The sequence below is a fragment of the Micromys minutus genome (genome assembly GCF_963924665.1).
Source record: "Micromys minutus genome assembly, chromosome: 5".
NCBI lineage: Eukaryota > Metazoa > Chordata > Mammalia > Rodentia > Muridae > Micromys > Micromys minutus.
Window position 1 is genome coordinate 79,039,908 of NC_137974.1, and position 25,031 is coordinate 79,064,938.

General features: G+C 42.7%; 1 protein-coding gene across 1 annotated transcript in view; it reads left to right on the forward strand.

Annotated features, from left to right (window-relative positions):
* VWA3B (von Willebrand factor A domain containing 3B) overlaps positions 1 to 25,031 on the forward strand; it is a gene marked incomplete at both ends in the record, with an annotated part of 152,420 nt that overhangs the window by 97,860 nt on the left and 29,529 nt on the right. The window contains 4 exons of the mRNA XM_080917533.1: positions 4,131 to 4,241; positions 5,585 to 5,672; positions 5,792 to 5,948; positions 20,662 to 20,780. Of these exons, the coding sequence (XP_080773659.1) occupies positions 4,131 to 4,241; positions 5,585 to 5,672; positions 5,792 to 5,948; positions 20,662 to 20,780 (475 nt within the window). The remainder of the gene's footprint in view (positions 1 to 4,130; positions 4,242 to 5,584; positions 5,673 to 5,791; positions 5,949 to 20,661; positions 20,781 to 25,031) is intronic.

Genomic DNA, 25,031 nt, shown 5'->3' on the forward strand with positions numbered 1-25,031 from the left:
AAACAGAGACCCACTTGCTCACACACTCAGGAATCCCACAAAAAAACCACTCATCTGGAAGTTCTAATGTACACCCAGAGGACCTGGTGCAGACCCGCATCCATGCCTGCTGCTCCAGCCTCTGCGAGTTCCTATGAACTTTGATCATGTGATTTAGAGGGCCTTGCTTTCTTTGTGTCCTTCATCCTCTCTGGGTCTTATAGTCTTTCCATTGCTTCTTCTGAGGGGTTTCCTGATCTCTGAGGAGAGAGATTTGATGGATACATACCATTTATGGCCGAGTGTTCCAAGGTCTTTCACTCTCTGAAAAATGTCTGGCTGTGGGCCTCTGTATTTATTCTCATTTGTTATAGAAGGTGGTTTCTTTGATAGCTGAACAAGGCACTGATCTATGAGTATAGTGGAATATATCATTAGGAGTCATTTTACCATTTCTTCTTCTGCTTCTTCTTCCTCCTCCTCCTCCTCCTCCTCCTTCTCCTCCTCCTCCTTCTTCTCCTTCTCTTTCTCCTCCTCCTCCTCCTCCTCCTTCTTCTTTTTCTTTTTTTCTTCTTATTTTTTCTTCTTTTTCTTTTTTTCTTCTTATTTTTTCTTCTTTTTCTTTTTCTTCTTCTTTTGCTTCTTCTCCTCCTCCTTCTTCTTCTTTATATTTGACCAAAATTATTTGGTTTTGTACTAAATCCCTGGGCTATTTATTCTAGTCTTAGCTGTCGGTCCCCCAATCAGTGTTGGGTATAGGCCCATTTCATGGTGTAGGCCTTAGATCAAATTACTTATTGATTGGTTAATCCTACAAACTTTGTGCCACCACTACCCTAGCATATCTTGCTGGCAGTACACCAAAGTATATAAAGGATGTGCAGCTGGCTTAGTCTTTACATTTTTTTTTGAGAGCATGCAGGGTATATTTCTGTACCAACGATGCTGAACTATAAGGGTGGAGGCTGTATGTAGGCACCAGTTTGACTTCTCCATGCTCAGTGAGTTGTGTAGGTGTTATCTTCAGCAATGGGGCCTTGCTGTCAGTTTGTGGAAAGTGACCTATAGTCTTGACAATAGCCTAGGTAGTTTGGGGGTCCCCGTGAGACTCCTTTGTCCAGCAACTCAACTAGAAATAACCCAGTCCTTGTATTGAAAACTTCCATTGATGACAATAGATGGACAGCAGTTAGAGCTCTGTCTCCATTGTTTGGAGATTTCATTTAGACTGCCTTCATTTATGTATGCATATACATATACATACACACATATTATATATATATATATATACACACACATATATATGGAAGTTTTTATATTATCCTCAAATTCTCCTTAATTATAACTGTATTTTCTTATTTCCTGTATTTCCATACACACAACAAAACACAATACTTCAGAGCTGGAGAGTTCAGTGTTTAAGAGCACTTGTTCTTTCAGAGGACCCAGATTCAGTTCCCAGCACCCACATGGCAACCCACAATGCTTTAACTCTGGATTCAGTGGATCTGACATCTTCTAGCCTCTGTGACAGCAGACACAAACATGGTGTATGCACCGAAAAAATACATATGCATGTACATGTACATATACACATCATATACATCATATGCATACACACATACACATATATAAAACAAGTGTTTATTAAAAATGCTTCCTTTCATTAACTTTACACATTTGTAAGATCAGAAGAGCCTATTTATGTGCACTGAATCCAGTTTCTATGTTCTACTCCACTGATCCCCTTCTTTTCCCTTTGCCAATACCATATGGTCTTGATTGATGATATGTCAACATCACAGATAGTGATTTCGATACTGTGTCTATTCTAAGGAACATTTTAGTTACTCTAGGACCTGATGTTTTTGTGTGAATTTTAGAATGCATTTGTCTGTTTCTATTATAAAACTCTTTGGGATTTTACTAGTAATTGCACTGAGTGTGCTTCCTTGGAAGATCACCCAGCTCATAAGTGTGGGTTTCTCCCCATTACCTGAGTCTTCTTGTGTCTAATTGTGGCATTTCAGAGTTTCCAGCATATCCCACCAAAGCACAATGGCTGGCTTTGATGAAATCAACAGTATGATGAGTTCTACTTTGAGTGGATTTTTTTCTTGTCATTTTTTTCTGTGTAGGCACCTATGTAGGGTCAGTTTCATATTTCTTATTTCTGGCTTTATTTCACCTCCTTGCCTCATCCCAGTGACTAGAATCCGTACTATTATGTTGAATGATACTAAGAGTGACCACCATTTTGTTTTACCTAATATTAGGGGGAAAGAATTCTCCCCAATTAACTATGATATCAGCTGTGCAGATTGGTGTATATTCTCTACCAAGCTTTGAATGTGCTTTTAAAAAATTTTATTTTAGCTTTCTGGGAGGTTTTTATTTCTCATCACTGTTGTGGTAAATATAAAAAAAGAAAATTAATCAATGCTATAGCCGGCATTGTTGAGCCATATGGCACTAGTAGGGTATATTCATCTCAGCAGAGGCTTGTTCCAGGGCACCACACCATGCTACCTCTAGCAGTCTCTCCTCCCCCATTGTTAACCATATGTCATGGCCACCCCCTACAACTCCGCTGTCAGCTCTGCCCACATGCCCAGCACCCAGTAAAATCATGATTCTAGAGATCCCAACATCAGCTGGTCCCTGCAACCGCCCCCTGTAATCACCATCACAACCTACACCAGCCCGATCAGCTCTATAAACTTGCAATTTAGCAATAATATTTATCTCAGTAAATTTATACTTCACAAAACATCCACACAATAAACTCAGATCCAACTGATATGAAATAATTTTCTCACCTAGACAAGACAAACTGTCCTATAATAATCCATCCCTTATAAGATATTCATAGCTATCTGTGGCTAATTAAAGCCACACAAAGATTGATCCTCATCTTCCTCCATCTTGCCTCTCTTTTCCTCTCCTGGCTTCTCTTTCCTTTCCAAAACTCTTTTCCTGCCTTACATTTTACTGTCCAATCATAGGCCTTGTCTTATCTTGTGCCTGCACTCCTTTAATTTTAACCATACATCACTAATGTGTAGGTATTTTTCTGTCCATTGATATATGAGTTTTCTTCTTTGGTCTGGTGATGGGGTAGATCTTTTTGCTTCTTCAAATACTGAAGCAGCCATGTATATATTTTCTAGTTTGCTTTCTGTTACTGTAAGAAACTTGGGTTTATTTAATTGTATGGTCCATCACTGAGGGAAGACAGGACAGGAATTTGTACAGGAACTTGAAGTCAATCCATGGAAGAACTGCCTGCTGCTTTAGCTGGCCTGTAATTAACTAGTCTCCTCATACAGTCTAGGTCCACCTGTGTAAGAAATGGTGCCACCCACAGTGGGCTACATCCTCTTACATCCACTAACAATCAAGACCACCCCCACTGACTAATCTGATCTGAACAGTCCTTCAGTTGAGACTCCCTTCCCAGGTGACCCTAGGCCATGTCAAGTTGCCAGTTAAAGCTAACTATGAGGACATCTTAAATATTGCCTAAATGGTCTCAGTGTATGACCACAATCTATTACCACAGTGGCTAATATACTTTGTAGTTATATTCGTTTTATGGGCTGTGTATACGTGTGTGTGTGTGTGTGTATGTGTACAGTGTATGTACTTAATGAGAAGATAGATAGATAGATAGATAGATAGATAGATAGAGAGAGAGAGAGAGAGAGAGAGAGAGAGAGAGAGAGAGAACGAGAGCGCGCGCACAGTGTGTACTTATGGAGCAGTTAGTGTGTTTTTTCTTAATTTTGTTTTGTTGTTTTGAGTCAGGGTCTTTCAGTAGCTTGGACTTCTCTCCCAACAGGCTAGACTGGGGAACACACATACATGCACACACATACATGCACACACATACATGCACACATGCACGCATGCATTCACGCATGCATGCCCGAATGGTGATAGGATTGCAAGCATGCTCTACCACACCTGGCTTTTTGTCTTCAAATGGTTCCTAAGGATTCAGGCCTCAATGCTCGAACAGTAAGCACTTTCTAGACTGAGCTGTTTGTTTCCAGTCTAAAGTTACATCAACTCAACAAAGTATTTCTAGCTGATTAAAATGTCTCCTTCCATCTCCAACTCCTATAACCCTCTCTCTGTGGCATCAACAGAATCAACCAAAACCAGCCTACTCAGAAGCCACATAACCAACTTCAAGAGCTTCAGTGAGAAGAAAGACAGCTCTGGCTCCAGGAGCGACATCTCAGCTCTCAGAAACAGAGGCAAGACCTCGAGGGCTCCTACCTGGGAAGCCCCATGCACCTTTTTGCCCTCTTTTCTACGCCTGGAAGACCTGGGTGAAATATGTTTAAGGGAGTTAAGAAAATAATAAAAAATGTTGCAGATTTCTCCCTTGAGGCTCCCTTGTAAATCAGGTGAACCTACCCCTAGTGCACTGGGTTTTCTTAGGGCTAGATTTGTGCTACTTGTGTCTGGGTGTTTGGCACACTCGTGGCTCACTTGGCTATAGTGGCAGTAGTGAAATCTGCTACTACTCAGTGCTTTGAACCAGAAACTCTTACACCTAGTAGTAGGGTAATTTTTATCCTTCTATTTACAGGAGATGCCACCCAGTCAGCCTCTTTCTGGTTCCAGTTGTCAGAGTTTTAAGGCTAAGAGTGAGGAAGGTATCACATGTCCACTCAGTGGCTAGTTGTGAGATGATGATTCTTAAATAAGAGATGGGACAGTGTAATCCCTACATTTTGAATACTTAGTTACTAAATCCTAAGCGCAGTGTACAGGCAGTCCTCTCTGAAGTAGGAAGTGCCCAAGTGACAAACGTCCACCTGTGCGAACTAGTCATAGTCTAATCAGACTCTGTTTGCTTCAGTGCTGCTGTATGGGAAACTGGCTCACGTGTCCTCAGCCAGCTTCATGCAGTCTGTTAGCTTGCATGTCCTTATCTGACTGCATGCCTTCTGCTAGGGCTCATGTTTCAGCCAGCTACGTGCACTCTGCTCTTTATGGGACTCAGCACGTGGTCGCTATAGCACGGTTCCTCGAGCATTTAACCAACTCACACTCGAACTGCTTTCTTTTGCGCTGCTGCTAATTCAATGAAGGAACAGTCCTCTCCATTTAGAAATCCAAGTTTATATAAGGATATTACATTTAAAACCCACAATACTAATTTCAACATTTGAACTCACCGACTCAACAGAATTTAACGGCCCTTGTTTTCTAAGCAGAAGAACCATGAAACAAAAGTTTCCGAATAGTAAATGTTGATCAAGTTGCTACTTGTAACAGTTGTGGGGGAGCCTAATTGCTGAGCAATTGCTGGTACACCCTAGTCTTGCTAAGAGATTTAAATGTGGGTTTGGAGAAGGGCCCAATGAGCACATTCTTCCATGGAGAGATGCTCTCTGCATGGTAGGTAAGCAGGGGTGTGTCACCCATGCCTTTGGCTCCAGTAGAAGCTGCTAATGAACTCTACCGGAGAGCCTGCTCCGATGGGTTAAGCGACAGCCTCTGAAGCGGGCTGTTGTCATCTCTCCACCTGAGCAGCTGTGAGTGATCCTTGATGTCAGCCTCGATAGACAGCTTCCACTTCCTTCCACAGAAATGAGCACCCTGTTGATGACCAAGTATCTAGATGACAGATTGTCAGAAAGCCTCCGTGGAAATGGAAGCCGAGTTAGCGACCACCTGTGAGTGCTTTGATCTAAGAAGAACAGCGTTCAGGCTTTGTTTGTGAGCAACTAAGTTGCACTTTGTTTGTTTGTTTGTTTGTTTGTTTGTTTTTAAACTTTACAGTCTGTGTTCTTAGCTCTTCGGACATGTCCTCCGAAACCTGGCTCCAAACTCATGGCCTGGTGGCCAAGAAACTCACCCTCACGGACGCCTTGGCTGGGACCATGGTAACCCAAAGCTCCACCTATGTCCCTATCCTGAATAAGAATGTTGTCTCCAAGGTCTTTGATGAGGTAATGTGATTACCCATGTGCCCATGTTTGAGGAGGGATTTCTTTTCTTTTTTTTCCCCATTTTAAAAAATTTTCTGCTTAAATAAAAAAAAAAAAAAAATAGCCCGCTTTAACGTCTTGAGCAGCTATACCAGAGATGCGTTGGTAGAGGTTATTCATGATGGGAGAGGGGAGAGGTGGGGATTCTTAAGACTTCTAGAGTGGGAAGAACTGGCCTTCACCGAGCTGGAAGTTTGCAACTTCTTGTTGCTGGGGAGATGTGCAGATCCACAGAGATGCTGAAAGCTCTCCAGATGGGAGTTTTGAATGAGCATTCAGGGACAGAGAGACTGAGAGCAAGGAAGGCTTTGCCAAAGAAACAAGGCTCTTTGTTTTCCCAAGTTGAATGTCATTTCTTTCTCCATTATGAAAGTCACCACAGGCAAGAAGAGAGAGAGTGTGTGTGTGGAGGATAGATCTGAGGTAATCACGGTCCTAGAGAAGATAAAGATCCTCCAGTAGGAGTGTTTGTGGGAGGATATATGCAGCCAAGGCCATGTAAGTACAGTTAAGTCCAGTCGGGCCTAGGTGTCTGTGAGCTCTTTATCCATGGCTCCAACCAATCTTTGATTAAAAGTTGCATCTGTGTTGAGCATGTTCGTCTCCCCATTACTGCCTAACCCATGCAGTATAGCAGGTATCTATGTAGCAGTCACACTGTAGCAGGTGTTGTGAATAATTGGTAATTTAAGGTACAGAGGAGGGTGTGGGAGGTTATATGCAAGAAAACCCCTGTTCAACATAAAGGTCTTAAGCATCTGAGAACTTTGGTATTGGTGGTGGCGGTAGTATGTTAAAGCCAGTACCCCCACCGTGAGGGTCAATTGTACTGAGAAGGAGCCACAGAGTTTTGGAGCAAAGAAATCCTTGACTTTAGGGAGAACATGTTTTGAAGCAGCCAAGTTATGGTGGGGGTGTCAAAGGCAGAAGCGTGTGAATGAGACTGAGCTTCACTGTTGCCTGGAGAATGCAGGATGCTGGAAGTTTAAATAGCAACTATCAGCCTTCCCAAGACCGAAGGGTGTGGCATAGGGGGAGGGGCTGCTGACAGGAGGAGGAGGAGCTGCTGACAGTGGGAGGAGCTGCTGACAGTGGGAGGAGCTGCTGAAAGGAGTGGGAGGGGGAGGAACTGATGGAGTAGGAGGTGGAGGAGCTGCTGGAGTAGCTCTTGAACTTGGAAAAGATCATCATGGAGGACAAGTCTCGCTGTGTAATTACTCTTTGCTTTTTATACACTTGAAATTCCCCTTGAGAACATTTGGGAAATAAAACTAAAGGCAAAAGAATTTTTTTTTAGAAAAGCAAGCGAAAGGGGCTCTAACTGGCTTTGAACTCACTGGGGTCTGCCTATTTAGAGCAGCAGCTAGGATGGGACTCATTTCTGCTAGTTATTAATCACATTTAACACTGTAACCAGTGGAGGTCAACATCACCTGTCCTTCACCCTGGAGATTTGGGGTGGTTCTGGTTACCTCGAGGCTGCGGAGGCAGCAGATAAACAAATACTGACTTAACTTTTCTAGGAAGTGTGCTGACATTTTCTTCATGTTCTATGCATTTTTTTTTATTAATATATTTGATTTTATTTGGAAGAAAACCTGCTTAATGACTTCTCCCTAGAAGTAGGGTTTTCTTGGGCTTATACCATTCCTCTTTGTAACTCTCCCCAAAACTGTAGATACACTGGAATAGAAATTTCTCTAAAACAAATGTGACAGGCTAGGGAAATACAAACATATAATCAAAAGAAGGAACCATAAAGAGACTATTTATCCCCTAACAACATCAAGATGGATCAATGCAGAAGAGGGAGTCAGAGGCAGTGGCTGGCTACAAGGAAACAGGGTTTTCAGGACATAGCAGGGCAGTTGCTCCTACAGACCAACAGTGGTTGTGACAGCTCATACAAGACCCATGCAAGTTCAAGCCACACCGCCCCAGCATGGACAGGGGAGGTGAGCACCAAATCCCACCACCGGCTGAGGAGCTATTGGCAATCACTAGCCTCTGGGAGAGGGCGTGTTAGTTCTTTAAGGTATGGCCCCTAGTAGGTAGAATATACTCTGGTGAATAGCCTCACACCCAAGAGTGTGCGAGCAATGCCGTTAGAGTCAGCGCATTTAGAACAAAGTAAGGGTTCAATCATGGGCAGGTTGGGAAGGGAGGGTTGATCTGGGAGGGATTAGAAGAGAGGTATGCATGCTATCAACATTTATGAAGTTCTCAAAGAACTAATAAATACGGTATTCTCCATAAAAGTACATGAAGTAGAAAACATTGTAGCATATACAGCGCAGAGAGGTCGGAAGAATCGCATCATTAAATCTGTGCGTGTGATCTGGTGTCTATCAAAACTAATGTTCAACCTGTACTGAACACTGTCCTGAACACTGTCCTGAACACTGTCCTGAGCACTGTACTGAACACTGTCCTGAACACTGTCCTGAACACTGTCCTGAACACTGTACTGAACACTGTGCTGAACACTGTACTGAACACTGCACTGAACACTGAACACTGTACTGAACACTGTACTGAGCACTGTCCTGAGCACTGTACTGAACACTGTACTGAACACTGTCCTGAACACTGAACACTGTACTGAACACTGTACTGAACACTGTACTGAACACTGTCCTGAACACTGTCCTGAACACTGTACTGAACACTGTACTGAACACTGTACTGAACACTGTACTGAACACTGTACTGAACACTGAACACTGTACTGAACACTGTACTGAACACTGTCCTGAGCACTGTACTGAACACTGTCCTGAGCACTGTCCTGAACACTGTCCTGAACACTGTCCTGAACACTGTACTGAGCACTGTACTGAACACTGTACTGAACACTGTCCTGAGCACTGTACTGAACACTGAACACTGTCCTGAACACTGTCCTGAACACTGTCCTGAACACTGTCCTGAGCACTGTACTGAACACTGTCCTGAACACTGTCCTGAGCACTGTCCTGAACACTGTCCTGAACACTGTACTGAACACTGTCCTGAACACTGTACTGAACACTGTCCTGAACACTGTTCTGAACACTGAACACTGTACTGAACACTGAACACTGTACTGAACACTGTCCTGAGCACTGTACTGAACATTGTACTGAACACTGTACTGAGCACTGTACTGAACACTGTACTGAACACTGTACTGAGCACTGTACTGAACACTGAACACTGTACTGAACACTGTACTGATCACTGTACTGAACACTGTCCTGAGCACTGTACTGAACATTGTACTGAACACTGTACTGAACACTGTCCTGAACACTGTACTGAACATTGTACTGAACACTGTACTGAGCACTGTACTGAACACTGTACTGAACACTGTACTGAGCACTGTACTGAACACTGAACACTGTACTGAACACTGTACTGATCACTGTACTGAACACTGTACTGAGCACTGTACTGAACACTGAACACTGTACTGAACACTGTCCTGAACACTGTACTGAGCACTGTACTGAGCACTGTACTGAACACTGAACACTGTACTGAACACTGTACTGAACACTGTTCTGAACAACACACACACCTGCATCCTCACCACAGAGGGTCATGAACATGATAAATTCTCCACTGAAAAATCTGAGAGAGAAAGCCAAAGACACACAGATATTTAGCTTTAGGGGTAACCACATACGTGAGACAGGACAAATGCAAACTGAAAACTAATTGGGTACCCCTTTCCCCATCAAATTGGAAAAGTTAAAAACAAAACAAAACAAGAGCCCGGACGATGGCTGGGTGGATCACAGGTTCTGCCACCAAGTCTGACTGGAATGGAATAGGAAAGTTAGCCCAGCAAGCTTGTCCTCTGGCCTCTGTGTGTGTGTGTTAAAAAGCTAATGCCTGGATCGATTAAGGACTTTCAACTGTGTCTGGAAGAAAACGGGAGGGGCTCTTGTCACTGGAGAAAGTTAACCCTGGCATTTTGGTGCTGGGCAGAAGGACATTTCAGAGCTGTGATGTGGAGTGTCCAAGACGGTCAGGAGGCAAGTCTGGACAGCAAGGGACACTTGGGGACACTTGGCGTCAGTGGGGGATGGTGTGATGTCATGCTGGCTGAGATAAATGATGTGAGGCAGAGTGAGGAAAGGGTCAAGAATGATCCCTAAGATTTCACCCTCACAGAGGCACCATCAGAAGCACACCTCAGAAGCGAGGCTTCAATGGATGGTCCTGACAAAACGGTTATATGCCCCACAGAGGAGCAAAATTAGACCAACAACTTTCACCACGGAGAAACAGTGATTCAAAGTGGGTCAAAGTTTAAAACTCGAGATGCCAAGACAGCTAGAGGAAACCAGGAAATCCATTTCAAGGCACAGGTGTAGCGGGGAATATTGCAGACAAAACTCCAGCAGCACAGGAAACTGGCCCAAGAGCCTGCAGGCGGGACGGCGTGAGATTCAAATGTCTCTCCGCAGCAAAGAAAATACCCTAGACACAAATACACAACAAACACGCAACCCACAGGAGGGGAGAGAAATCTTTGCCGATTGGACTTCAGACAGGAAGTGATGTCTACAATATATAAAGAGCCAAAGGAATTAAACACAAAAGCACAAAACTGCCTATTGAGAAATGGGATAATGAAACAAACAGACCAGTCTCCAAACGGGCAAGAAATATGTTTTTAAAAAAGCCCTTGACATCTTTAGCAATTAAGGAAATGCTAATTTAAACCACTTGGATAGTCCCATCTCACCCCAGTCAGAATGACTCACAACAAATGACCACAAATGTGTGTAAAGGATGTGAGGAATGGGGGGGGGCCCTGGACCACTGCCTGGAGGAGTGAACTAACTCGGCTGTTATGGGAAGCATTGCTCAAGAAAATTAAAAACAGGATTATGATCTGATCCGAATATACTAGGCTATGGACTTCATATCCTACGGCAGAGCTGTCTGTGGGTCCATGCTGTCTTCCCAATATCCGGGAAATGGAACCTGCCTAGCTGTCATTCGATAGATAAGTGGATGATGAAAATATGCCATGTATAAGATACGGTATATTACTCAGCCGTTCAAGAAAAAAAATGAAGTGATGAAGTCTGTGGGAGACACATGTGTCTGGGAAGTATTAAGTGAAATGACCCAGACTCAGGAACACAGAAATCACATGTTCTCATATGTGTATCCTGTGTCACTGCGGAGAGGCATGGCCATGAGCCACAGACAGTGGGCGTGACCAGAGCAGGAAGCCAAGTTCACATCCTTTACTGTAAGCACAAAGCAGAGAGAAAAGTCTGCATGTGACATGTGCTTTTAAAGGTATGTTTATTTATTTTATGTATGTAAGTACACTGTATCTGTCTTCAGACACACCAGAAGAGGGCATCAGATCCTATTACAGATGGTTGTGAGCCACCATGTGGTTGCTGGGAATTGAACTCAGGACCTCTGGAAGAGCAGTCAGTGCTCTTGACCGCTGAGCCATTTCTCCAGCCCCTCAGCATATTTTTCTATTCTTCCTGTTTATATCTGGATGGATGTCTCTTCCAGTCTAAGGAAATGTTAGGGAATAAAAGTTACAAATAGAAGGCATTTGAGGTTCGCTCTTGTCAGCCCTGTGCAATACAACACTGCACCATTTACTGCTGAAGTCACACTACTGTGCAATCCAGACTGTTTCAAACTCTGGACCTTTTGATGAACCACTGCCCCATCCCTGTATTGCGGCCTCGGGAGCCAGCACCCCATGGTATTTCTAGGGTTCCTCCTCCTTAGGTACATATAGGTGAGGTCATGTGCTCTCAACATGGCTTAGTAATTAAGGGCACCTGTTCTTGCAGAACACCCAGCAGCCAAGTCAGGTGGCTACCAACCACCTATGACTCCATCTCCAGGGCATCTAATGCCCTCCTCTGGCCTTTGTGGGCACCACACTTACATGTACACACACACACAGAGACACATATGCATATACATAATTTAAAAATAAATCTTAAAATGATCACAGGTAAATAAGGTCATGGATATGCAAATGGGCTTGAATTAATCATGTCACACTGTAAACTGATACCTGCTGCAGAACTTATTGAATTTCAATCTGGGGGTTTTACGCTGCCTTTAACCATTAAGTTTGCTGATAAAAGACACAGTATTTTTATTATTTACAATAAACCTTAAACAGCATGAGAACTGGGCAGATATCTACCCTCTTTGCTGTTAAAATCTACTTTTTTTCTTTTTACTGATAACTGAGTTATTACTTACTGTGTTCCATCTGGGCTCCTCTTCACTCCAACCGCCAGCCCTCAGGGCCACGTTTTTTGTGACTCACTTAAGCCATGGTGGCTTCTCCTCCTCCTTCATTCACTTTCTTCTTCCTCATGTGGTTCTCCCCTGACCCTCCAATGCCCAGGAATCCTAAACCCCGCCTACATCTCTTCTGCTCCGCTATTGGCTGATGGCATCGTTATTTACCAATCAGAAATAACTTTGGGTCAAGGTCACATAGCATCACTTGGGTCTAAGTGCAGACTCTCTTGTTTCTGGGGCGACCAGGCCTTGGGCGCCTACACTTAACATTACAATTCACAGCAAAAGACCAAACCTCAACAGATATGAAACCATCACACTGTGCACTAAAAATATACAGTTATGATTTGTCAAAAAATAAGTCAAAATTTTAAGGACATAAGCTATGCTTTGTAGATGAGATTGAAATTCATTACTGTGTATCTCTACTACTATCTAACTCTTGCCCTTCTGCTAACGATGAAGGGTGAGTTTGCAGGGCACTATCCTGTCTGTCTGTCTGTCTGCCTGCCTGCCTGCCTGCCTATCTGTCTGTAATGAGAATGGAGGGTTCGGCCAAAGGTGCCAAACACAAGTATTCTTGTGGGAATGCCCATCCCCTTCCCTTCAGCCTTGCTTTCTGGAGGCGAAATGCTAGAATGTTCTAAAAATCAGGACCCTAACTCCTGCTCCTCCTGAATTTTTCCTTCATAACAATCCCAGGGTAGACTCTAGTTTTTATTAGTGTCTTAGTTAGGGTTTTACTGCTATGAACATCATGACCTAGGCAATTCTTATAAAGGACATTTAATTGGGGCTGGTTTACAGGTTCAGAGGTTCAGTCTGTGATCATTAAGGTAGGAACATGGCAGCATCCAGGAAGGCATGGTGCAGGCAGAGCTGAGAGTTCTACATATTTATCTGAAGGCTGCTAGCAGAATACTGACTTCCAGGCAGCTAGGATAAGGGTCTTAAAAACCACACCCACAGTGACACACTTACACCAACAAAGCCACACCTTCTCCAACAAGGCCACACCTTCTAATAGTGCCATTCCCTGGGCCAAGCATATACAAACCATCACAAGCACTGGCTGCTTTTCCAGAGGTCCTGAGTTCAATCCCCAGCAACCACATGGTGACTCACAACCATCTGTAATGGGATCCAGTGCCCTCTTCTGGTGTATCTGAAGACAGCTTCAGTGTACTCACATTCATAAAATAAAATCTTTATTAAAAAGCAGATATGCTAAAATGTCTTCCACCTTATTAGAGAGATTTTAAAAATTTGGATTATTTTTTTAAAAAAAAAAAAAGATGAAGCTGGCAGGCAGATGGGCCTGACTCTTATCGCAGTGCTCAGAGAACTGTAGCTGACTCTCCTCTGCTCAATGCATAGCAACACCTGTGTGTCTGGCTTTGTAAGGACCCTTGGTTCCATTCATGGCCTATCTGGACATTCTTTCTTCTACTGAAGCACAACGCTATTTTGTTTCCTGGTTTCCTGGACCAGTGTCAAATCCGTCACCTTGGAAATGAAGTGCTGAGCAGAAAGGTTGCCTTAGCAACTGTTCGTTACAAGATATAAAATAGGTCAGATAATTTTATCTCAGCTCTTTTTAAAAAGATAAATTCATCGCCAAAACATACACAGAATAAAACTGCTCGAGCCATTTGATGAGCCTAGAATTCAGAGCTCTTTATTAATAATTGCTTTTAGAGAGAGAGAGAGAGAGAGAGAGAGAGAGAGAGAGAGAGAGAGAGAGAGACTGAAATAATTTGGGAAGATTAGCCAGCATTTTTGACAGCATCCATCAACAACTTATCATCATCATCATCATCAATCATCACCATCATTAGTCAATCACCATCATCTCCATCTTCATCATTAGCACCACCATCATCATGACATCTGTTAAAGCATCCCTCTTCCTTCTACCGTGTCCTCTGGGCTCTATACATCACATTGTGCCTTTGTATACCATCTCTAGCATCTGCTTGAAATTCTAGCACAACCTGTGAAGTATCAATCAATTTCATCACTCAGTGGGCAGGAATGCTACCTACAAAGAGATCATTGATGTTGTTTAAATGATTTTTATATCCCCAGCATTCAGGAGGCTATCAAGAGAACGACTGCAAGTTCAAAGCCATCCTGGGCTACGTAGTGAAGCCCAGCCCAGCCTGGGCTATAGTGTGAGACCCTGTCAAAAACAAATGACCAAAAAAACCCAGAAACAACCCAGCAAACAAATAACAAACACAGGAAGATTGAACATGAAATGACTGATGGGAAAATAAAAATGTTTAAGTGACAGTTTAACATTTAATTAACAGTTTAAAATTATGAAAGATTATAGATATGGATATGGATTAGATATAGATAAGATATAGATTAGACGTAGATATAAATGATATAGGTATGGTGTGGGTACATATATATGGTATTCCTATACCATGAATATATGTGTATATTTGTATAGGTATATATGTGTGTATATAGGAATATACATATATACATGTCTATGTTTATATTTATATATGCATATTTACATATGTATATACATACACACAAACAAACACATGCACACGCACACACACATATATATGAAATGGGAACATTAGAATGGTCAGGCCTTTTTTGATACATTCATACCCTTTGTTCTTTTCTTTAGGTTCTAACCACAACAGAAATCACACTGTGCACAGTGGTGTCCATGCCTGTTTGTACACTCAGGGGTCTGCCAACATCACAGAGCATCAACAAACACTTAAAACTTTGGATCTAAAACGTAGATGACAATCAATACCCTGGCGACACACTTCGATGGGCTTTTGAGCGATCTTGTTGACACGCAGCTCTGCCAGGCAGTTCTCTGGCCCTGTCTTCGCTGGCTCTCTGGAGCTTACAGGCACTTCCATCTGAAGAGCGCATACTCTTCGGATTCAGCACTTCGCAGTTTGGACAGCTGCAATTTCTAGAACACTGTTTCTTCTGTATTCAGCAGCCTGTCCCTGGGAGACTTCTGTTTCCATTTGACCTGTCCCATCAGAGCCTTTCTGTGGCTAGTTTGGAACTGAGTGCTCAGATAGTTATTGGAAACCACAGAAATCCACGAATCTGATCTAGGTTCAACAATAAAATGTATAATAATCAATTTCTCAGGTCCACATTCTGAGATTACTCCTAATGTCATCCAGTAAATTCTTTCTGGTTTATGTTAAAAAATTAATAGCTGTGCACACAACTGTATATATGATTCTCTTCACTTAGCACTTTCTCTGATCATATTTCCACGTAATGATGATTTTTGGATTAATTTTAATCATATTTTCTAATATAAGCTGTGGAGGTGGACCTGAGTTTGGATTCCAGCACCCATGGCAGATGTCCCACAGCTGCCCACACCTCCATCTCCAGGGGCTCTCGCGCCTTCTTCTGGTCTCCATGGGCACCTCACCTGCACACACGTGCACATACCTAAGACAGACCGACAAGCCTACATGTAAACATTTAAAAATATCTCTTAAAATAACACATTAAATGGTGACAGCATATTGAATCTTTCCTCCTTTTTGGGGACAACTTACATGGAATTCTGAGATTGCTCATTTCCCTCTATCTTTCTGGCACCACTAAGAGAGACATAGCAGCCTACGCACAAAATAAACCAAATAAAAAGTTGGCCTTTTATATCACTCTGTGAAAATGGCGTGGTTTCGTTTCAATAGTCAAATACTTTGCCAAGTTTGAATTACAAATCTCCTAAAAGTCCATCTCACATTATTCGTAGCCAGGAAACTTCTCCCCCAACTGACAATGTCCTCCTTCATCCCACGAGTTTCTGAGGAGACAAATTTAGCAGACTCTAAGCTTCATATTTTAAATATCAAACTGCTGAAAAGAAAATGTTTTCGGCCTCTGTTTTAGTTTCTCATGTTATTCAGTAAGTGGTTACTTGGTGCATATATTATGTCAGCAAATAGAATTTATGTGTATGGGTGTGTGTGAGTGTGTGTGTCATGAAAGTAGGGCACACATGTGCCATAGTGTGCACGTAGAGGTCAGAGGACAGCCTTGTGGAGTAGATTCTCCCTCCCTGTCCGTGGGTCATGGTGAGTCAAGCTCAGACAACCAGACTTGTACAAAAACTGCCCCCATTCACTGAGGCCCACCAGGCAACACTCACAGAAACAGAATAAAGTGGGGCTGGGGAAATGGCTCGGCAGTTAAGCACTGGCTTCTCTTCCAGAAGACCCGAGGTTGATTTCTAGTACCTACGTGCTGGCTTACAACCCTCTCTGCAAACTCCAGAGGATCTGGCAGGCTCTTCTAGCCTGTGAGGTGCCAGGCTGACACATGGTACCCAGACAGATATGCAGGCAAAATACCCATACTTGTAAAAAGAATAAGAGTAAGAAACAACTGTAATTTAATGGGCAGTTCAGTGTGCTGTATAACAAAAATTATAATGAAATGTCTGTGTCTACAATGGGATTGAATGAAAATATATGTAGAGAATGCCTCTGTTGTCCTTGAGTGAGGATAAGTTTTTATTATTATTATTATTATTATTATTATTGTAATATTATTATCATAAAGCTAATTTTCAGTTCTTGGTTCAAGTTATTTCCTCTAACAGTGGGAAAATGTTATCAGCCCATTTTGCTCATCCCGTGGATTCTAGAAAATTCTGCGTCTATAGTTCATTATCTGTCTCTCTAACCCTGTCTCTCTAACTCATCCTCCTCCCTATCTCAGCCCCACACTACACCTGTCATGTGCCACCCTCTTGATTCACTGCTTGCCTTTCAGGGGTGTCTATTGATATGAAAGTGATGAGGTCTCTCATTTTGCCTCAGAGAACTAAAGTAGATGGTGCCTCAGGCTTCCTTCCTTTACCAAATACTGTCTGGAAGGATTCCCTCAGCTAAATTGTATAAGTACTAAGGAAGCCATTTCTAAGGGGGCTGAGATCATGTGCCTTTATTTCTTCTCAAACAGAGTCCTCCATTTCTTCATGAACCCCCACCCTTTCCCCTGGAAAGCTAGGCAGCCATGACTCTGAGCTCCTAAGCTCTGGAATGCCCTTTATGACACTGAATTTGACATCATAAAGAGGGGGTAGCAGCTGGTCTCTTAAGTAGCCACCATGTTGTAAAAACTAAGACCAAAGACTGAAGTTGTGGAGTATGCGTTTGTGTTTCCCGAATCCTGCGTGCAGAAAAGAAGGAGAGCGGGTGCCCACAAGTGAGATTTGAACAACTACATTTAAGTCCACGATGGCTGTGCAAAGGTCTCGATCTACCAAACTGGAAAGTACAATATGAGTTTGATTTGGATTAAGTAGGTCAAGAGTCAAGATCTGACTAAGTACTTTTTAGTACTGAGTTATTAGTGAGCCCTAACCTATAAACTAGTAGAGACACAGACAGACTGTAAAAGGTACTTTCTACCAGGTCACAGAAATTGTAAAAGTCTTTTATTTTGTTTGGATGGATAGTTTTCCTCTTAAGTTTTTGTGACATTGCTCTATTTTGAGGGGTGAATTTTTTAAATAAAGACTTATGCAATCTTGGGTTTGAAAGCCCAGGCAATTCACCTTTAATCTCCTGTTCTGTTCCTTCCCTTTGAAAGGTGAGCTCAGGAGTCACATGCTGGGTGCCTGTGGTTTTTAAGTAGCCAGCAAGGGGGGGGGGGGCGCGCGGGAGAGCACCAAAGCTCTTAACATTAGCCTGTTCTCTCCCATTTTCTCAACCTTTGCCTCCTTTATGTGCCTGAGCCCTGATGATTTAATCTGAGACTGAATATACATTGTTTAAAAGAATTAAACAGAAAAATCTTTAAAAAGTCTTACCTAACTCCCAAGTGTTACAAATAACTAGTTTTGATAGTTTTAACCCCAATGTTATGCATGTTTAGATACTTTTGGAGACAGTTGAGGTACCACAAATAAGGTCTAGGATTTCATGTCACTTGGCTTGTTTTGAGACAGGGTTTCTCTGTATAGCCCTGGCTGTACTGGAACTCTCTCTAGACCAGGCTGGCCTTGAAGTCAGAGATCCGCCTGCCTCTGCCTCTGCTCTGCCTCCCAAGTGCTGGGACTAAAGGTGTGGGCCACCACTGCCTGGTCCCATAACATCTTTTTTCCTATTTTTAATGTCTCAATACAAAAATGCTAAACTGTATCTCTCCCCTAAACTATAGTGTTAAAGAAAATACAGTAGTGCAACCTTTATTCTGGGGATAGAGAATGGATCCTGGGAGGCTATTGGTACATCTTGACAGGAAGTAAATATACCTTTGAATTGACTGCACACTCCCCCTCCCCCACTGTGTGAGCTTTTCACCAGTGAAAAAGATCCTTCACAGCCAGACCGGGCCCATCCTTGATCAAACAGCTTAACTTTGGCCAGCACAGATGGTGGTTGTTAACAAGGGGTGTCTTTCCATCTTTCTTACAGTTTAAGGTTATAGATACAGCCACCATTTGAGAAGCCTCTGTGTGCATGAATTCACATATTCACATACACACATTCACTGGTCCACTCACAGGAACACACACACACAGCAGATGTTGTTCCTTGTATGACCTCCCTCTTTGACTATTCTTTTGACATTACTATGTCTTCCCATTGAGGTTTCTAAATCTCCATCCACATAACCTTCTATCACCCATTTATCTGTGGGGTACTTTTGTCTACATACTTTATTGTGGGGAAATCAATACATTATTCAATGAGTTTTTTTAAGTGTTTTTTAAAGATTTATTTATTTTATGTATGTGAGTACACTGTCACTGTCTTCAGACACACCAGAAGAGGGCATCAGGTCCCATTACAGATGGTTGTGAGCCACCATGCGGCTGCCTGGTAATTGAACTCAGGACCTTTGGAAGAGCAGTCAGTGTTCTTAACCACTGAGCCATCTCTCCAGCCCCCACGAGTTATTTTTTTTAATGATTATGCCTAGTTTTGATGCTATTCAGTCTGTGAAAATTATTTTTAGATTTCAGTTCCAATGTCACCTTCCCACGATGATGTGCAACCATTTCTTCTTAGAATCTCTCAGTAAGTTCTCATCTGTCTATGAGCAGCCTCACTGACACCAAACAAAAGGTTCTCATCAGTTGGGTGCAAAGCCTCACGCAAGCACAGTGAAGGAAGGGTGAAGAAGGATTTCTTCCTTGCAGTAGATACAGGCAACATAGGAGTCATTCATACATGTTATCATGCACACATATGATACCCTCTCCAGGGTTTTACCGGGAACTCCATACACACTCACACAGGGAACCACTTTAGAGGTAGGTGAGTTCCTAATCCTGAGCATGCTTAGCTTGGGGTCAATTTTCAAGAAGGAAAGCTGCCAGACTCATCTGAGCATGCTGATAGCCTGGAGCACATATTCAAAAGGTTCAAATGAGCCCTCAATGTGTGGGTCTTGTATCGAAAGGCTTGGCTCAGTCTTTAGTAGTGAAATTATGTGAATATCCCCTCTTGAAGTCTTACTAGAAGGCAAGATTAGGAGAGGTCTGTAGACCAAGGTCCAGCCTGGGATCAGTGACCAAGGTTAGCCCTATGTAAGGATCCCTTGGAAGAAGGACTTTTTATTGAAAGTAATTTCTTGGGTTGGAGATATGGCTCAGTGGTTAAGAGCACTTAGTTACTTTTGCAAAGGACCCGGATTGGATTCCCAGCACCCATTCAATGAGTCCCAACCACCTATAACCTCCATTCCAGAGGCTCTAATGCCCTCTTCAATCTTCATAGGTACCACATATGCAAGTGGTGCACATGTACACACAATACACGCACAACCGCATGCATGCACACACTCACAAACAAAACATACAAAATAAAATGAACAAATCAAAAAAGTAATATTTTTCATTTCCAGAATGATTGCCTATTACTGTGGTTGGAATCACATACAATTGAAAACATCAATAGCACAGTTTGATATTTACCCACCAGACCTTAACCGTTTTGTTTAATATTATATTTTGTCTGGATTATTAACATGCAAAGTTTTTATTATATATAATATTATGTATTATATGCATGTATATAAAATGGTTCTATTTATTATTGCCTATACTTATCATCTTAATAGAAGCCTCTAGATAATATTCGGCTATGACAAGGGTTTCCTGAAGCAATTTTTTTTCTGTTTTTGTTTCATGGTATTGATTTTTAAGATGTATAGTTTTTAAAATTGAGGTGAGGTTAGTAATTATATCTCTTATTCTTACTTTTAAGACTTACTATATTTTTCTACACGTATGGTGAGGTTTTCAGAGAGTTGTACGGCTTTTTAATGTACCCACACAAATGCTTCTTCGAAGGCTCCCATGCACCTGTTGAGTGACACTCTCCTTTCTGTTGACCTTGCTGTGCAGGTGTTCCCTCTGGCACCTGTGTGCAATAACAGCAATAAGATGATATTGATTAACCCCCATGGAGTCAATCTCAATATCTACAAGCAAAATGTGGAACAGGCCATCAAATCCTATGAAAAGTGAGTATTAATCACGGACACGCTCGACAGAATTTGGGCTTCTTTCCTCTTGGTTTTAGCTTAGATTGCTTTCTCTGAGCACAAGGGACTCAATCACCTAACGCACCTAGCACTTTGAGAAGTAGCTGGCAAAGGCCACAGTCGTGAGACGGTGGAGATGTCTCTCCCGTCCACCCACCCACAGAGAAAGAGTGAGGACAGCAAACGGTGTCTGGCCCCAGCTTGTAACATTTCTCCAAATACAACACAAGTATGCACACAGAATTTACACAAATGCACAGATACGAAAACGAGCATGCACACACAGTCCTGGGAATTGGGAGTAACATACACGTCATTTCCGGTATCCGGGAAGCTGCGCCTTGACTGTGCAAATGTACTAGCTTGTGATATGTGAGAACTAAGCATGATTGTGATAAATCTGTAGCCAGTAAAGGGAAACCCTGGAACCAGTTCCCGTGATCACTAAGAAAACTCTGTAAGTGAAGATTATTTGTATGCTTTTGTAATCAAGATGGTAACTAAGTTGATTACAGAGAGAATTCTACAACCAAACCATTCCTGTGCCCATGAGATGGCCCATGCCTTTCTTCAGGGACAGGTGACCTGGTTGTCATGCTTGCCAAAGCCTAACCACCTGCACACTGACCTAGCGTCAGTCCTAGTGTGCACACTTATGTGAACTTTGAAAGTGCCCAGCTCCTTAGGAAGCTTATTCTAGATTCTGGAGGCTCCACAGTTGGGTTTTTGTTATTTCAACATGAGAAAGACATGTAGAGGTTAGTACTGTGGCCAGACCCCCACTGATCCGCCCATTATGACTTAGGGTGAAGGGGGTCTACTGTGTACTCAGAGCCCGACTCCTACCCACAGGGAGTCTCAGCCAACCCACAGAAAGGTCTTTTCCCACCCCTGGATGACTCTCTGGTCTCTTCCTGCCAGCCTCCTTCACTGCCCTCCCCAAAGGCATGTGGACCTTTCTACAGAGCCCTCAGCCCAGGGTGAGATTCCTCATCCAAAACGAAAGGGTCAGGAGAAGTTCAGGTTTTCTCCCATATCTTTGGTATCTGCATAGCATAAAATGGAGGTACCCTTGGGATCACATTTATTTATTTATTTATTTATTTATTTATTTATTTATTTATTTATTTATTATTTGAAATTATCTCATGCCAGAAACAAAGTTTCCTGGCATGGATGGAATTTCCCACTTGTCACTCTGACACACAATAAGGTTGAGATTTGGGTCTTGTTGTTTTGGAGCAGGGATGCTCCACCCCCTCCCCCGCCCCAAACACACACAGTCTTTCTGCCTTCCATCTTTACCTTGGTAGCAAGATGAGCTATCCTAAGGTCTCCTTTCTCCCTGGGTCTGGAGCCTGCATGAAGTCCTTTCCTTAAGAGACTCATTCTGCTGTCCCTCATCTGGTCCTTCCTCATGGCCTCCCCTCGGAGACCTCTCCACACCCCTCTCTACCCTCTACCCTGGTGTGGCCTTTGTTACTCTCAGCTACTGCATGGTCCACAGCTCTCTCTGGTCCAGAAGCTTATGGCTGGGCCAGCCCTGTATCCCTTTCTTCTGTTTTCTATCAGAGGCCTGTGTGTGCATTTGACTATTAGAAATCCATCCAAATCAGATACAATCCCAGCTTAGTTATTAAAATGCTCACATTGGATTTGTGTATTCAAATGCAATAAAAACCCCATTCAATTTCTGATGTAGTTTGCCCAAATAATTCAGATATTTGAGTCCTGTAGTCGCTTGGTCTATAGCCATCTGGCACAGAGCCACAGGCTAGTGCTTGGAGGTCAAGCCATGTTCTTAAGGTTCATCCTTAGCCTCAATGCCCACACATAGGCAAGCACGTGACATTTGTGACAGCAGATAGCTTAATGACAAAAGCCACACCACAGGGCTGGTGAGAGAATTGTAGAAATCACACACAAGATGCATTCCTTGGAGATTTGCCTCCCATCCCGAATCTGTTGGTTCTAAAATAACTTCGTGTGTGCACAGCACAGTAGTCCTGGGCTCTTCTGGCCATGATGACCTTTACCCGAGGTTCAGAAAGGAGGGAGAACCCTGTTCGCAGGCAGGACAACTCTCTGAGAGAAAATGCACCACAGAATCAGTGACTGTTCCCACGAGGAACTCTTAAGAAAGCTTCTGCTAACCCCAGAGGAGGGTTGTTGCTGCACGTTAAACAAAAACGCCTAAAAATTCCAAACCTCAGATGCTCCAAAATTTTTGAGTGCCCATAACAATGCCACATACGGTAAATGCCGTTCCTGGTCTCATGGAAAAGACCACAGTTAAAAGGTCGGGGAGCACACTAGTAATTGTACATAAATTTACTTCTGGGCTAAGTGTATATGTAGATTATATACATATACATATACATATACATATACATATACATACACATACACATACACATACACATACACATACACATACACATACACATACACACACACACACATACACATACACATACACATACACACACACATACACACACACACACACACACACACACACACACACACACACACACACACACATATATATAGTGTTCGGACTTGTGTCCTATCCTTAAGATCTCATCATGTTACATATAAATATTATTTCAAAATCTAAAATCCCAAGCATTTATGGGCCCCAAACTTTTGGATAAGAGATATCCAACTTGTACTTCGGTAATAATAATTTTTCACATTAATGACATCTGCTCTAGTTTGATGTTTAATATTTAAGTTTATTCATTTTATCAATACTGACTTTTTTTCTACCTCGGTGTTTAAGTAATTTAATGTTAGTCTTGCAGTATTACTAGTAACAATATCATATAGAATTAAAACTTCCTGGGCCTTTGCATGTAGAGTAGTGCTGAAGAATTTTGTTTGTATAAATGTCAGTTCCATTTTTTAAAATTTTATCAGTGTGCACCTTTCCCATTGTGTGTAAGCCCCCCAGAGTCAATATCACATCTCTGTTGTGTTTTCCCCCAAAGCAAGCCAATGTCACTTTGAAAAGAAATGGTATCATACATCCATAAGCCCATTCAAGCCAGGGATGACTGAGCAAACGGAAGCTCGCAGGATGATATAAACGGAGCTATTTTGGACACAGTGTCCACGGGTGGGTGCCCCTCTGTCCCCGTATTTCAAGAGTCTAGGCTTTGTGCACCGGAACATAAGCTTGGATGTCTCTAAGGCTGTTTGAATTCAGAGCCAGTACTTTTCTTGCGGCTTATTTTGGTTGCCAAAGTCAAACCCATAGGAGGTCTCAGTTCTAGTCTAGCTCCGGGGCTGTGCTTGAGATGACTCTGTTCAAGGTCATCTCTTTGCCGCTGGTCGCATTTAAGATGTACCAATAGTTACACATTGCTTTGTAGACGAGTCATTTCTTGCTACGAGCCAATGGGTGCAAACCAGCAGCCAGAATTAAGGGGCTGGACCAGCTAGAAAAAAGCCTTCAAATCCAATACCTTCCCGGCACCCCACCCCATGGTGGCTTTGCCACGACCACTCCGCCAACTCACTAAAGCATTAAAATATTAACAATACCCATGGGCAAGAGAGGACACAGGTGTTATAAATATGTGCCCCTGGGAAATATTTTCTAAAGGATTGTGTTAAAATTCGATTCATGTTATCTAAGTGGACCCAGGTTACCAGTGGGTTCTCTGTGTTTCTGGGCTCGCCCATCTTCTGATCCACCCGGAGGAGAGGACACTGAGGTATTTGTGGCACTTTACATATACGCTTTTCGTTTCATCTGATCGATGCCATAGACAGGTGCTGTTAACCTTGGTTTATCCCTGAGAAAGCAGAGCTTCAGAGGATTCTGTCATACAGGATCACACAGTAGCAGAGGGGGGGGGGAATGGGGCGGGGGTGGGGCTGGGAGGGAGGGAACCCTGGGGGCTGAGTTTGACCCCAGATCTGGGTTGCTAAATCCCTTTTCTGCCCACCCCCAGCTTCTGAGCTACACTGAGTCTGCTTTCAAGTGTAGATAGAAGAGAGCACTGAATATATTTTAACAAAAATCACAGACAGCCAAATAGTCTTAGGAGCCCTAATCATTTTTACATGAACCAAGCAACAGAAGAAACCCAATTTCCTAATAGAACCCAAAGAGTCAACCCTTCAAATAAGACCAAAGCACATGGGCTGGACTAGGTCCCTCTTCCCAACTCTTTATGTTTGAGATGCATTTATTTTCTTGTCTGCATATGAGTGTTTTGC